This window comes from Sus scrofa, unplaced genomic scaffold, assembly GCF_000003025.6.
Source record: "Sus scrofa isolate TJ Tabasco breed Duroc unplaced genomic scaffold, Sscrofa11.1 Contig48, whole genome shotgun sequence".
NCBI lineage: Eukaryota > Metazoa > Chordata > Mammalia > Artiodactyla > Suidae > Sus > Sus scrofa.
The window spans coordinates 10,496-23,985 of NW_018085221.1; the positions used below are offsets into that span (position 1 = coordinate 10,496).

At 42.7% G+C, this 13,490-nt stretch overlaps 1 protein-coding gene across 1 annotated transcript in view; it reads right to left on the minus strand.

The window, feature by feature from the left end:
* Positions 1-2,137: 2,137 nt before the first annotated feature.
* LOC100520426 (leucine carboxyl methyltransferase 1) overlaps positions 2,138-13,490 on the minus strand; it is a 35,382-nt gene continuing 24,029 nt past the window's right edge. Inside the window, exons 6-7 of the mRNA XM_021082084.1 lie at positions 10,233-10,335; positions 2,138-2,717 (exon numbers count right to left, since the gene is read on the minus strand). Of these exons, the coding sequence (XP_020937743.1) occupies positions 2,507-2,717; positions 10,233-10,335 (314 nt within the window). The 3' untranslated portion in view covers positions 2,138-2,506. The remainder of the gene's footprint in view (positions 2,718-10,232; positions 10,336-13,490) is intronic.

Here is a 13,490-nt window from a genome sequence, read left to right on the forward strand (position 1 = left end):
CTTGTTGAATTGAATGAAAGAATACAGAGATGCAGAAAATCAGTGAAGTATACATCTGAAATGAGTGAGAACGTGGGAAGTGGAATTCCTTATCCCCAGGTCTGGCATCCTGAAAGCAAAGACAGGTCACCGAAATTTATCCACATCAAAGGCGAGGATGGATGAGGCCAGCCGCCACTATATCCATTCACCAGAACAGAAGTCTGAGTCTGAGGAATGCCTCCAGCTGAAGAGAGGGAAGGAAAGAAAACCAACCAAACCAAGAAACACCTACACAGGAACCTGGACTTAGTGGGCGGGGAAGAGGCCAAGAGACCAAGGTCTAGCCCCAGACCTTGCCCAGACGTAATGCTGGGCAAGGCCCTTTTACTGCCTATATCTGTAATAAAATTTAAAAACAAAACAGAATAAAATCAATAAACTCAAATTAAGATGAACAATAAAAGCAGCTAACATGTATTCAGTGCTTAACCATCAGTCCACTGCTGTTCAACATCTCATGAATTCCCATAATAATCCAGAGAGGAAGGCACTTTTTTTTTTAACACATGCACTTGTCCAATTTGGGTTTTGCTGTAATAGCAACAGTGTTTTTAAAATTCAATTTTTATTTTATATTGATTATAGTTGGTTTGCAATACTGTATTGGTTTCAGGTGTGCAGCAAAATGATTCCGTTATAAATATACAGATAACCATCCTTTTTCAGATTCTGCTCCCATATAAATTATTACAGGATACTTAGTATAGTTCCTTGTGCCATATAGTAGGTCCGTGTTGACATCTATTTTATACATAGTAGTACGTATATATTAGTCCCAGTCTCCTAACTTGTCCCTCCCCACATCTTTCCCCTTTGGTAACAGTAAGTTTGTTTTCAAAGTCTGCAAGTCTGTTTCCATTTTGTAAATAAGTTCATTTGTATCATTTTTTTTAGATCCACATATAAGTGACATCATATGACATTTGTCATTCTCTGTTTTACTTCACTTAGTGTGATACTCTCTAGGCCCACCCACATTGCTGCCAAATTTAATTTGAATTACTTAGACTTGAGAGGTAAGTCTATCCCTTTAAAAACAAAGAACTGGGTGGAGTTCCCGTTGTGGCTCAGCAATAATGAACCCAACTGGTATCCAGGAGGATGTGGGTTCGATCCCTGGCCCTGCTCAATGGGTGAAGGATCTGGTGTTGCCGTGAGTTTTAGCACAGATCACAGACGCAGCTTGGATCTGGCATTGCTATGGCTGTGGTGTAGACCAGCAGCTGCAGCTGTGATTCAACCCTTGGCCTGGGAACTTCCATATGCTGTGGGTATACCCCCAAAAAGAAAAACAAAAACAAAAACAGAAAAACCCCAAGGAGCTGGGGCTCAGAAAGAGCTAAATAACAGCTAACTAATTAATAGCTTACTTAATAGCTGAACAATGCCAGAAATGCTTGTGTACATATTAGCCCATTTATTAACCATGAAGTCGGGATATTATTATCCTCATTTTTCAGATTTTTCAGATGAGGCAACAGGCACAGAGAGGTTAAGTAAGTTGTCCAGGTCACACAATCTGCCTCCAGAACATGGACTCCTGACCACCAAGCAAGTCTGCCTCAGGTCACAGAGCCAACATTAAGAGTTAGGGCCAGGATTCAGATGCAAGCCGAATTAGTCCCAAAGTCTAAAACATACCAATTTCAGCACTAGATCAGAGAGAAAAAAAGGCAATGGGCCTAACACAGTGATTTTAGAAATAAGGAAATTTTCCATTAAAATCCTGCATTTCTTTTTTTGCCCTTTATTCATTTATTTATTTATTTATTTATTTGCTTTTTGGGGCCACACCACGGCACATGCAAGTTCCCAGGCTAGGGGTTGAATCGGAGCTACAGCCGCTGGCCTACACCACAGCAACCAGGATCCTAGCCCTGTCTGTGACCTACACCACAGCTCATGGCAATGCCAGATCCCAAACCCACTGAGCAAGGACAGGCATTGAACCTGCATCCTCATGGATACTAGTCAGATTTGTTTCTGCTGTGCCATGACGCGAACTGCTAAAATCCTGCATTTCTAACTTCTCTTGAAAAACTGGGAGTCCAGGCAACTCTAAACTCACCCCACATGGTGACAATTGGCTAGAACGAAACAGTGGGCATCCCATAAAACAGGACATGGGTGTCCCAGTTTACCACAATCCCCACCACTCCACTCTATGTTGCACCAGGCCAACCTCCTCCACCTGCATCATTACCTGCCTCTGAAGGCATCTGAGTTTGCTACCCCTACCCTGATGGTGGCCAAAATTCCCTCCATCACCATCTGTGACTTTATAGCAAACATCTTATTGATGGATCAAAATGAGAACTCCAAAAAGCTTTCCTGAGAGCCAAGACAGGAGTTTCCAAAAACTCTGGCTACAAGTCTGCAGGAAGTCAAGAACTCAGGAATACCAGGTTTGCTGGAATTAATGAACAAAGGAGACGTGGAAGCGGCCAGAGCAGAAGGAAAAGAATCAGACAAAGCCCGTTCCGAGGGTGCGCAGGGAGGGAGAGCCACCACTGGAGTCCCGTGCAGAAGGCACACTTCTCCTGCTTCCTCTTACCTGTTTGTAGTTTATGAGCATGGCAGTCTCGAAACTGTTGGCGGCCCACTTGAGAAGGTTTGCAGACTGCTCCGGAGTCATGTAAACCAGCACACATTCAGCCACCAGGAGGGTAGGCAATCTAAGAGAAGGAAAAAAAAAAAAAAGACACATAGATACTTTTTCAGCAAAATGGGGCCCTCTGATTGTACTCAGGTGGCAGCACTGGCAGGGCAGTTCATGCCCCCAGGAAAACCACAAGTACTGGTTTTCACATCGACCGTCAGTGTACCACGACCCAAGGTTTTACACGGTGGCCAATCAGCAATAATTTTTGTCCTGCTGGTGGAAATCATTAAATAGAGGCAGGCTGTGAAAACGGCTCCAAATTCTTCCCCAGTGAGCACCCTGGGGTCACGGGAAACTGGAGATGCTCCCACTCAAGAGTGGGGTTTATTTCCCTTCCCCTGGAATCTGGGGTAATCACTGGCTTTGGCCAATGGACCAGCAACCAACATGACACAAGCAGAAGCTTGGGAATGACCTCCACACAGATGCTCACTCTCTTGCTGCACATGGCAACCTGAAGCCACCATGGGAATGAAGCCAAGCTAGGTGGCCACTGGATGAGAATGAGGCAGCCTGGCAGACCTGCCTGCTGTCCATATGTGAGTAAACCCCCGAGACATTGGCTACAGTGGGGCCCTAGCAGACAAACAACCCAGCTAAGCCCAGCCCAAACTGTCAACTCACAGAATCCTGAGCAACTGAATTGTGGGTTGTTTTAAAACACTGAGTTTAGAAGGATTTGTTACACATCGAAAATGGACTGACATAATGTAGATATACTGATATTCACTAAACAGAATCTAATTCTTATAAAAGCTTTTACTATCAAGAATTGAAAACAGGAGTTTCCGCTATGGCACAACAGAACGGACAGCGTCTCTGAAGTGCCAGGACAAAAGTGTGATCCCCAGCCTGGCACAGTGGGTTAAAGGATTCGGTACAGCTGCAGCTGTGGGACAGGTCACAATTGCAGCTTGGATCTGACCCCTGTCCTGAGAACTCCATATGCATCAGGGTGGCCAAAAAAGAAAGAAAAAAGGAGGAAAAAATAAAAACGTGAACAGTCTTCAGGAAATTACATTATTAGTTACGAGGCACTCTGATTTACAGGCCCAAAGTAATGAACAAATGGTGAAACAGGAAAAGCAATAAACGCCTACGGAAATATCTAAAAGCCCTAATCTTTGAAAGGAAGCCCTGGCATCCCCACATTATGTAAGCACCATTGGTTTACTCCTGGCTTGCTCACTGTACCTTCTCCAAGTTCTTCACTAGATTCTCTTTTCCCTCTCTGCCCCTATATATCGACGGTCCTCATGGCTGGTTCCTGTTTCTCCCACAAAGCAAGTGGTGGTCTTAGAATAAATTGTGTAAACTCAAATGCTCAACAAGAAAGTACTTGGAAAGAATATGGTGCATCCATCCAAAGGACGGACAGCAGCTTGTAAGCGTAATGTGTTAGAACTGTATTGGAAGTTCCCTTGTGGTGCAGTAGGTTAAGGATCTGCTGTTGCTATAGCTGTGGCATGGGGTCATAACTGTGGCATGGGTTCAATCCCTGGCCCAGCAACTTCCACATGCCATGGGTGTAGCCAAAAAAGCAAAAACAAAAAAACAAAAAACAAAAACTGCATTTTTTGACGTGAACGCTATCCATGGTCAGTTCCCAAATTCAAGTATGGCCTCTATGGGAGTTCCTGTCGTGGCTCAGTGGTTAACAAATCCAACTAGGAACCATGAGGTTGTGGGTTCGATCCCTGGCTTTGCTCAGTGGGTTAAGGATCCGGCGTTGCTGTGAGCTGTGGTGTAGGTCGCAGACGTGGCTCAGATCTGGTGTGGCTGTGGCGTAGGCCAGCAACTACAGCTCTGATTCAACCCCTAGCCTGGGAACCTCCATATGCTGCCGGTGCCACCCTAGAAAAGGCAAAAAGACAAAACAAACAAACAACAACAAAAAAAACAAGTATGGCCTCTTATGTGCTCCCCCTACACTTTTTCAAAGCAGGTACCTCAAGAATAATTAGTCAACTGTAATTAGCTATTTAATGTCTCTTTTTCCTACACCATAATATAAGCTGTTTTATTCGTGACTTTAGTGCACACAGTAGATCCACAACTATTTGATGAAGGAGTGAATAAATAATTGACTATCCGTACATGATATATATACATATACATACAGACAGATTTGATTCTTTTAAAAGTTCTAAAACCATGTGCATAGATAGCATGATCACATTTTAAAGATAAAATATATTTATAATTTTTGATACAAAAATTTGTGAAGGTGGTTACCTCTGAGTAGTAGGACTAGGAATTATTTTTTATATTTGCTCTTTTAGGAACCAAGGGAACCACTAGCAACAGCTAAAACTACAGAAATGAATGAGACTGTTAAGAGACTTTTTTTTTTTTTTTGGTCTTTTTAGGGCCACACCCATGGCATATGGAGGTTCCCAGGCTAGGGGCTGAATCAGAGCTGTAGCTGCTGGTCTACGCTATATCCAGCCACAGCAATGCCAATCCGAGCCTCGTCTGTGACCTACACCACAGCTCATGGGATCCTTAACCCACTGAGCAAGGCCAGGGATCGAACCCGCGCCCTCATGGACACTAGTCCGATTCGCTTATGCTGAGCCACAGTGAGAACTCCCTGCTCAGAGATTTGTTTAAAAATGGTCTTCAACTGGGAGTTCCCATCATGGCGCAGTGGTTAATGAATCTGACTAGGAACCATGAGGTTGAGGGTTTGGTCCCTGGCCTTGCTCAGCGGGTTAAGGATCCGGCATTGCCATGGGCTGTGGTGTAGGTTGCAGACACGGCTTGGATCCCAAGTTGCTATGCCAGGCGTAGGCCGGCGGCTACAGCTCCGATTCAACCCCTAGCCTGGGAACCTCAATATGCCATGGGAGCAGCCTTAGAAAAGGCAAAAAAAAATTAAAAAAAGACCAATAAAATATGGTTTTCAACACCATCACCTGCTAACATTTTCTCGGTTCTGTTATTAGTCTCCCTTTTCAAAGGAGGAAACTGAGATGTACAGAGGTTCAAGGTCAAGGTCTAGTGTATGTTCCCATCAGAATTAAAACCGGTCCAGGTGGACTCAGTGTGTGGACACATGTTGTCTGTGCCACTGGAGAGAAAGGCCATCCACAGGTAAACTCTGGCTCTGACCTGACAGAACCAACCCCCCTGTTTTGCATGTCTGGATTTTCTTATTTTGTTGTTCTTTTTTGATAGTGAAATGTTATATAACTTTATTTTAAAAGTACATCTCCAAAAGGCTCTCTATTCTCAACCTGATACGGCACAAAGAAACCGAGGACACTAATCCAAAGGAAAAAGAATTAAGTCTAAGTCTGAGTTTCAAACAAAGTTGAAAATCAGAAAGAAAAACATTAAAGTGCTTTTTAAAAGTAACATGTCGTCAGTCTAAAACTCGAGACTATAGCAACAAAAATGATTAGAAAAAGTGAATGAATGAAAAATAGTTCCAAAATCTCATCTAATAGGTTGGTAAGTAGAGAAACACCGTTTCAAGAATCTTTTTAATGCAAAAGTGAGCCATTATTTACATAAGATATTAACGTGTTGGGGAGCCAGGCAAAGAAGGCTATACGAGATATTTTTATACTCTTTTTGCACTTTTTTTGTAGGTTTGAATTATTTGAAAATGAAAAGTTAGACATTTCTACCATCTATTTTTTAAGAGGCAGCCATGAGGAATATTAAAAAGAGGAGCTATACTTTTCAAAATATAAGTGAAAGAAAAGCAAAGACAAGACAGCCCACAAAGGAAAATAGAAAACACAAATGAAGCCACAAGGAAAAATACACAGTTCTGAAACTTGTTACATCAATTGTTTTTGGCCCATTTTGTAGCTCTCCAAAAGTGAGAGGCCAACGTCCCTAACAACAGCTAGCCCAATTTTTACCTGATTATCCTTCATCTTTTAGCACATGTACCAGAACCTTTGCTTTTCACAGCCAGAGTCAGAGTCAGACGCAACTGACTCAGGGCCTGTTATTTGCCGACTTCTGTTCAACTGTTTTTACACGTGTTACTTCTAAAGCACCTCATGAGTCCCTACCACAGAGCACAGGGAACTATATTCAACATCCCATGATAAACCATAATGGAAAAGGGTATGAAAGAGCATGTGTATATATGTACATCTGAATCACTCTGCTGTATGGCAGAAATTAACATTGTCAATCAACTCTAGAATAAATTTAAAAAAGAACAAATTATCTGAATAGAGGCCTAAAGTGAGCATGGAGGGAGGAAAAAAAAAATCATCTCATGAGATCAGTTTTTAGCCCAGTTCATAAAAGAAGAAACAAAGGCTCAAAGAGATTTTTAAAAATAACAAGAAAACAAAACTGTCCCTTATGAAACAACTAGAAAGCAGAAGAGACAGGAACCCAGGGTGAGAGCCCAGGACATGTGCTATCCTTGTTCTGGAAGGAGTCCAGGCCCCTCCTGCTGACCTTTACACACCCATGTGCCCCTGACAAAGCCAGTGTTGTCCTGGAAAGTCAAGACTTGCCTTCTGCTAAAAGGAAGCACACTACCCATTGCAGTACGTGACCCACTGAAGCATCTCCCCAAAGGAAAAAAGCACATAAATACCTGTGACAGAGCATCACAGCCCTTACTCTCTGAACACGCCGTGGGACAAACTCAGACAATAAAGCTGGAGGGACAGCACTGGGTCAAAGAGAGCTGTCCCCGACCTCTGGGCTCGTGGAGATGTACATCCTAAGAATGACGACCTAGTTGATGATTCTAGACTAAATATGTAAGCATGAACTTCAAAATAGAGAGATTAGGAGTTCCCGTCATGGCTCAGTGGTTAATGAATCCGACTAGGAACCATGGGGTTGCGGGTTTGATCCCTGGCCTTGCTCAGTGGGTTAAGGATCTGCAGTTGCTGTGAGCTGTGGGGTAGGTCACAGATGCGGCTCGGATCCCGCGTTGCTGTGGCTCTGGCATAGGCCGGTGGCTACAGCTCTGATTTGACGCCTAGCCTGGGAACGTCCATATGCTGTGGGAGCGGCCCAAGAAATGGCAAAAAGACCAAAAGAAAAAAAAAAAAAAAAAAAAAAAAAGAGAGAGAGAGAGAGAGATTAACAGCCATACTCACGTGGATGTGTTAGGAAGGTCATGCTTTAACCCCCCCCCCATGCTTCCCTCCCCTCCATCGCCCAAAGCTTATCTGTATTTGCACCCGTCCTTACCCACTTTCTTCCCCTCTTAAAAGAACACTGGGGATGAGAGGGGGGTGTTTTCCTTCCCTCAAAGGCTAGTTCACCCCAGTCCATTCTCCATCCTCCCTTCCCTCTCCTCCAGCAATGATTCCTCTAGTTGCTAATTGCTTTCATTGTTGCCACTGATTCTTTGCCTTCAGTCTATTCTTTAAAATTTGTGCCATATATTAGATCTCAGATACGTGATACCATATGGTATTTGTCTTTCTCTTTCTGACGGACTTTCCTCACTTCCCTGTCCCTCACCTTCCTTTCAAACCTCTCCCTTGAGTTACTTCAGATATTCCTGAAAGTGTCGTCTTTTTTCCTACACCCATGGCACATGGAAGTTCCCAAGCTGCTGCAGTGACAACGCCAGATCCTTAAACCACTGTGCCATGAGAAAATTCCCAAAAAGTGTCATCTTCACTTAGAATACACCATGGAGATGTGCCTTTTCCTTCCAATAGGTTTTTTTTTTATTGTAATCAATTGTTACTTTCCCAACACATGTTTTTTCTACTGTACAGCACGGTGACCCAGTTACACATACATTATCATGCTCCATCAAAAGTGACTAGACAGAGTTCCCAGTGCTATACAGCAGGATCTCCTTGCTGATCCATTCCAAAGGCAATAGTCTGCATCCATTAACCCCAAGCTCCCGGCCCACCCCACTCCCCCCCCCCCCAATCCCCTTTGGCAACCACAAGTCTATTCTCCAAGTCCATGATATTCTTTTCTGTGGAAAGGTTCATTTGTGTCCTATATTAGATTCCAGATATAAGTGATGTCATATGGTATTTGTCTTTCTCTTTCTGACTTACTTCCCTCAGTATGAGAGTCTCTAGTTCCATGCATGTTGCTGCAAAGGGCATTATTTTGTTCTTTTTTTTGGCTGAGTAGTATTCCATTGTATACATATACCACATCTTCCTAATCTAATCATCTGTCGATGGACATCTGGGTTGTTTCCATGTCTTGGCTATTGTGAACAGTGCCGCAATGAACATGTTCTTTAACTCCAATCTATTTTGACCAGCATCACTGTGCTAAAACCACACACCTCAGGAGTTCCCACTGTGGCTCAGTGGTAATGAACACAACTAGTATCTATGGGGATTTGGGTTCGATCCCTGGTCTCACTCAGTGGGTTAATGATCCAGTGTTGCTGTGAGCTGCAGTGTAGGTCACAGACACGGCTCAGATCTGGCATTGCTGGGGCTACAGTGCAGACCGGCAGCTACAGCTCCAACTGGACCCCTAGCCCAGCAAATTCCATAAGCCACCAGTGCAGCCCTCCAAAAAATAACATAAAAAAACCCACACACCTAACTCCCTTCCTCTGCTCCTCAAAGGTACCCCCCCTCAGGAATTTGGTGTGAATCTTTCTGACCCATTTTAAAAATACTTCTATAATGTTTATAGGTAATCATGAAAATACAGTGTTTGTGGGCTTTGCTTTTACCATTTAGTATCTCAGTCTGCACATTACTTTGAAATTTCATTTTTAGAAACTCAACATTAAGCTTCTGGGCTCTCCCCAAAGTCTTGCATTTTACATTCATCCATTCTCCCTCTGATGGACATTTAAGCTGTTCCCAATATTCTGCGACTAAAAGCAGAGGCTGCAACGAACATCCTCCTTGTACATACGTTCAGACCTTTGGGGGGACGTGCCCAACAGTGACCTGCAATTTCCCATGGTATAGACAGTTACAATTCTACTAGATAGTTCCAGATTGCTCCTGGCAAGGACTGTGCCAAAGCCACTTCCACCCAGTGTACGTGACCATGCCCTTCCCCCTAAATCCCTGCCAATCCTTAATATTATGTCAGACTTTTACATTTTGCCAACTTGGTGGGAGTAAAATAATATTTCATCTGATGACTACTGAAGTTCAATAGCATTTTCATATGCTAGCCAGTTTCTTCTTTGACCTGCCTGTCATCTCTCTTTTGCCCATTTGTCTATGGGGCTTTAAAAAAAGAAAAAAGGAAAAAAAAGCTATTCTTTATGTATTTGGGATGCCAATCCTTTCTTTAATGTTACAATTATATGTTTCTGTGCATATAACTATCTTCCCTCCAACTTTATAACATTAGGTATTAATACTAGGGCATATTTTACAAAAGCAACACAGGTGATTCTCATGGGAAAGCAGACTTGAGGAAACTTGCTTCTAAAAAAGTTCAGAAAACTAATCTCAATAGCAATGACAATGATAAAGATTACAGGGAAACAAACTGGTACACAGTATCACCCTGTGCTTCCAACTGGCCTTTTCTCAAATTAGCAGGAAATCACAAATGTAAGAGGCTAATAAAAACGTCTCACTGTGTATTCATGTTACATTTCTTTAGTTTCTCTTCCAGTTCAGGAATATCTCGGAGATCGGCTCCAATGATGGCATATCTCGTTGAATCCAATGTGTGCCCGTCTGTAAGTGGAAGAAGAGATTACAATTTCATGAAAAATTAAGGGAGAAGAGATGATAATTTCAACAGATGTGGCTTTTTCAAAACTAAAGTAAATCTACTGTTTTGCTCCATTACAAAAATTTATGCTCATTATGGAAAAAAAAAAAAAACAGGTAAGAAGAGAGTGAAAATTAAGTAAAAATCACATTTTCCAGGCTTAACTGTTAGCATTTTAGTGTATAGCTTTCTAGCTCTTCCTCTGTGGGCACAAGATAGACACATCCTCTCTCTCCAAACACACACAAACACATTCTATACAGAAAAAAGAAAATGGGGCCACTCGATACTCGTTTTGAGAGCTTTTCCTATTTAACAACAGTCTCAGGGACATCACTCTCTGGGATGACCTCACAGTGCTCCAAGCAGTGGATAAAACACCTTGGCCAACTGCTCACTGTTAGACATGCAGCATTTCAAGGTCACTCCATCTCAGGAACTGCAAGGAACATCCTTCTGCATACACCATGGAGTATCCACTTGGGCTAGGTTACAGTGAGTGGAATTCCAAGGTCAAAGTGAGTGGAATTCCAAGGTTACAGTGAGTGGAATTCCAAGGTCAAAGTGGCTGCTCTGTAGAGGTCTTGCCACTTTGTGAGGTACTATGTTTAAAAGAAAATAGTTCATTTTTGCCAAGAGGGTGGGGGCTGGAAGAGGGATAAACTAGAAGTTTGGGATTTGTAGATGCAAACTCTTATCTACAGAGTGGATAAACATCAAGGTCCTACTGTAGAGCACAGGGAAATATATTCAATATCCTGCAATAAACTATAAGGGAAAAGAGTATGAAAAAGAATATATAGGAGTTCCCGTCATGGTGCAGTGGTTAACGATTCTGACCAGGAAACATGAGGTTGCAGGTTCAGTCCCTTGCCTTGCTCAGTGGGTTAAGGATCTGGCATTGCCATGAGCTGTGGTGTGGGGTGCAGATGTGGCTCGGATTCCACGTTGCTGTGGCTGTGGTGTAGGCTGGTTGCTACAGCTCTGATTCAACCCCTAGCCTTAGAACCTCCATATGCCGCGGGAATGGCTGAAGAAAACACACACACAAAAAAAGACCAAAAAAAAAAAAAAAAAAAGATATCCTCTGGGGAGTTCCCGTCGTGGCACAGTGGTTAACGAATCCGACTAGGAACCATGAGGTTGAGGGTTCAATCCCTGGCCTTGTTCAGTGGGTTGACGATCCAGAGTTGCTGTGAGCTGTGGTGTAGGTTGCAGACGTGGCTCGCATCCCGTGTTGCTGTGGCTCTGGCATATTCTGGTAGCTACAGCTCCGATTCGACCCCTAGCCTGGGAACCTCCATATGCCATGAAAGCAGCCCTAGAAAACGCAAAAAGACAAAAAAAAAAAGAATATATATCTGTTTATATATACATATATAATAACTGAATCACCTTGCTGTACAGCAAAAAAACATTGTAAATCAACTATACTTCAATAAAACTTTAAAAATGTTTACGTACTAAAGTATTCACAAATAAAATAACATTTGCTTTCAAATATTCCAGCAGAGGAGTTCCCATGTGGCTCAGCAGGTTACAAACCCGACCAGTATCCATGAAAATGCGGAGTTGATCCCTGGCCTTGCTCATTGGGTTAAGGGTCCAGCATTGCTGAATGCTGCAGTGTAGGTTGCAGATGTGGCTCGGATTTGGTGTTGGTCTGGCTGTGGCATAGGCTGCAGCTATAGCTCCAACTTGACCTCCAGCCCAGGAACTTCCATATACTACAAGTGTGGCCATAAAAGGAAAATAAATTCATAATCTACACTTCATTGAGCTAATAATTCCTGTAAATATGCCCATATACACATGTTTTCTACAAATTGTTGAAGACAGAAACAAAAAAAGACAGCAATCTAAAGGACCATCGGTAGGGAGTAGATTGAATAAAATGGAATTTCCAGGCAACAAAGTACTGTAAAGCAATCAGAAATAATGAAGTAGACTTATATATGCTGATGAGAAATGATAACCATGATTTCCTAGGACATGAAAAAAGCCAATCACAAATAACATGTATAAATTATTCACATTATTAAAATTATATATAAAGCTATATTTAGACATAGAAGTACAGATTTATCAACAAATACATGTTAAACTACCACATGTATTTATTCAAGATGTACATGCATTCATTCAACGAAAATTTATGGAAACTCTTATGCGACAGGCACTGGATTATATTCATATGTGTACTATGTGATACTTACCTTTCCCTGGGTACGCTGTTCATCTGCAGTGGAAAATACTCTGAATACTGGTTTTCTTGGGTTGGAGGGGATTATGGAAGGTCTTTACTTTCTCCTTCGTATATTTCTACATCATTGATGGATCAAAGTCCTAGTATAGTACTGGCGTGTTCATTATAGATAATCATTCTGACACAAGTGTTAACCAAATATACAGAAAATTATGGTAGCAAAACTGTGGAGAAAGCCAATAGGCCAGCAAAGGGCAAAGACTGAATGGCTTCTAGCTACAGTCTGCATGAGAGAGTCAAAGGAAGGGGGAGATATTATTTTCTGTGGACTTTCTTGGGAATCTGGTCATTAGGAGGACGACTGAAGCCCTGTGGTCGTGCAAGAGAGGAGGCTTCTCTAACCTCCTATGATGTTTGCTGTGTTAGCTGAGTCGACTATTCACGAAGGCCATCCTCTCGGAGCACATTTTCTTTCTTTTTTTTTCTTTTCTGGCCACCCTGCAGCACACGGGGTTCCCAGGCCAAGGATCAGATCCGAGCCTCGGTTGTGACCTACGCTGCAGCTGCACCACCACCAGATCCTTAACCCACTGTGCCAGACCAGGAACCAAACCTGCATCCCAGAGGTACAGAGACACTGCTGCCAAACCCACTGTGCCATAAGGAGAGCTCTGAGCAGGTTTTCTAACCTGAATTATTAATAAGGCCCTTGAACTTCTCCAACAGAGACTGAAAACGATGGAAGATTCTGGAAGAGTTTTACCATAATTTGAAAGGCTAAGAAATGAGGAAAGTGTTGTAAAAACACTCACAACCAAAACCTGTGGGGAAAACTTGACTGCAGGGACCAGGGAGGTGACATAAACCAGGAAAACAGGTCGGGTTTAAGTCCAAAGTGAGTGGCAGGGACAG